This window comes from Nicotiana sylvestris, chromosome 7 (assembly GCF_000393655.2).
Source record: "Nicotiana sylvestris chromosome 7, ASM39365v2, whole genome shotgun sequence".
NCBI lineage: Eukaryota > Viridiplantae > Streptophyta > Magnoliopsida > Solanales > Solanaceae > Nicotiana > Nicotiana sylvestris.
In genome coordinates this window covers 21,749,853-21,751,769 of record NC_091063.1, presented here as the reverse complement: position 1 = coordinate 21,751,769, position 1,917 = coordinate 21,749,853, and the positions used below count along the sequence as shown (strand labels likewise).

Genomic DNA, 1,917 nt, shown 5'->3' with positions numbered 1-1,917 from the left:
ATAACGAGCAAAGTATGATGACACATAAGAAAAGGTGGAACCGGGATCAAATAATGCAAAGGCATCTCTGTGGCAGACTGAAACAATACCTGTAATGACAGCATCCGAAGCAATGGCGTCGGGTCTGCCTGGGAGTGCATAGAAACGGGCCTAACCGCCCCCTGATCGACCTCCCCCTTTAAGGCGACCCCTAGCTGCCTGACTTCCACCCCTAGCTGGCTGGGGGGGTGGTGAAGTAACTGGAGCAGAAGTCGAGGGCTGACCCCTTTGCTGATACTAACCATCGCGAAGTCGAGGACATTGCCTCCTCATGTGCCCAAACTCTCCGCACTCGTAACAACTACCCGGTGCTGGAGATGGGGACTAAAGGGAACCCCTGGCACCAGAATGGCCAGAAGAAGGACCTGCCATGGAAGAACCCTGGACTGATGGGGCACGAGAAGAACTCTGAGCTGGAAGGGCGTTGAGTGATGACTGGCCCTGTTGCGACCCATGATAACCACGACCTGAGGATGATTCACGATACTCTGGACGGGCCGACTGAGCGGGCCTAAAAGAACGACCTCTACCCTGCTGGAACTGGCCCCTCGAAGCAGCAACACTAAAACTGCTAGAGCCTCGAGGCCTCTTGGCCTCCCTCTCCTCTATATCCTGACGGTGAACCATCTCAATCTCCCGAGCGATATCAACCACCTCCTCGAATGTAGCACCCAATACCCTCTCTCTAGTCATCAATATACGGAGATAGTAGTTAAGGCCATCCACAAATCTCCTAATCCTCTCCCGATCGGTTGGAACCATCCAAACGGCATGACGAGCCAACTCGGAATACCTCGCCTCATACTGTGACACAGTCATATCTCCCTGCTTTAGCCACTCAAACTTCCTATGCAGCTCCTCCATGAGAGATTGCGGTACATACTTCTCCAATAAGAGAGTGGAGAACTCCTTCCAAGTTAGGAGTGATGCACCAACTGGCCTACACCTCTCATACGCCTCCCACCAAGTGAAGGCAGCCCCAGTAAACTGAAAGGTGGTAAATTCCACACCACTAGTCTCAAGAATCCTTGATGTACGGAGCATCCGCTGATACTTATCAAGAAAACCATGGGAATCCTCGCCCTTGGCACCACTAAATGACGGAGACTGGAGTTTGCCAAACCTCTCAAGATGATGCTGCTCATTGTCCGGCATGGCTGGCACAACAAACTCCTGAGCTGGTGCAACCGGCTGAGCTGGAGGTGCCCCTGGTGTTTGTAGTCCCTGCACTACCTGCTCAAGTGTGCGAGCAGCGGGGGTCTGATTACCTCCCCCGGCCTGTGAAGTAGCTGCTGCTGTGGTGGCTGAAACTGCCTGAGCCAGGCTTGTGCAAACTGTCAAGATATGTGCCAAGGCCTCCTGGAGACTCGATATTACAATGGGCACAGCTGGTGCCTGCACTGGTGCTGCTAGTGCCTGGTCCTGAGCTAGGGCAACTAAAGGATCCACAAGTGCTGCCCCTGCTGCTCTACCTCTACCACGACCACGACCGCGTCCACGGCCTCTAGTAGCCTCAGTAGGTGGTACTGGTGGTCGTCCAGAATGTTCGGTAGCTCGAGTCCTCACCATCTGTGAGAGAATGGAATAAAGAGAAATTTAGTATTCGTATCCACAAGTTCGCATGACAAGAATTTCAAGAATGTGGAATTTTCCTAACAGGTTCTGCAGCTTCCCGAGGATAAGTACAGACGTCTCTGTACCGATCCGCGAGACTCTACTAAACCGGCTCAAGACTCGCGAGACCTAGTAATCTGATACTAACTTGTCACGACCCCAACTCCGGTCGTGATGGCGCCCAACACAATGCTAGGAAAGCCCGACCAACTAATATCTCACAACCTCTTTCTTTATAATTCAATACCAATTTTCGGGATTTAA

At 52.3% G+C, this 1,917-nt stretch overlaps 1 protein-coding gene across 1 annotated transcript; it reads right to left on the bottom strand.

The window, feature by feature from the left end:
- Positions 1-363: 363 nt before the first annotated feature.
- LOC138872830 (uncharacterized) lies at positions 364-1,608 on the bottom strand. Its single transcript, XM_070151250.1, has 2 exons — positions 1,417-1,608; positions 364-1,263 (listed from the first exon to the last, which is right to left on the bottom strand). Exons 1-2 carry the CDS (start codon positions 1,606-1,608, stop codon positions 364-366), a joined length of 1,092 nt encoding a protein of 363 aa, XP_070007351.1.
- Positions 1,609-1,917: the final 309 nt, after the last annotated feature.

Excerpts from the sequence above, each read along its gene's own strand:
- LOC138872830 (XM_070151250.1), bottom strand. The coding sequence starts at position 1,608 with ATGGTGAGGACTCGAGCTACCGAACATTCTGGACGACCACCAGTACCA. Across the intron at positions 1,264-1,416 it reads AGGCACCAGCTGTGCCCATT|GGACTACAAACACCAGGGGC; the intron begins GTAATATCGAGT and ends CAGGTAGTGCAG.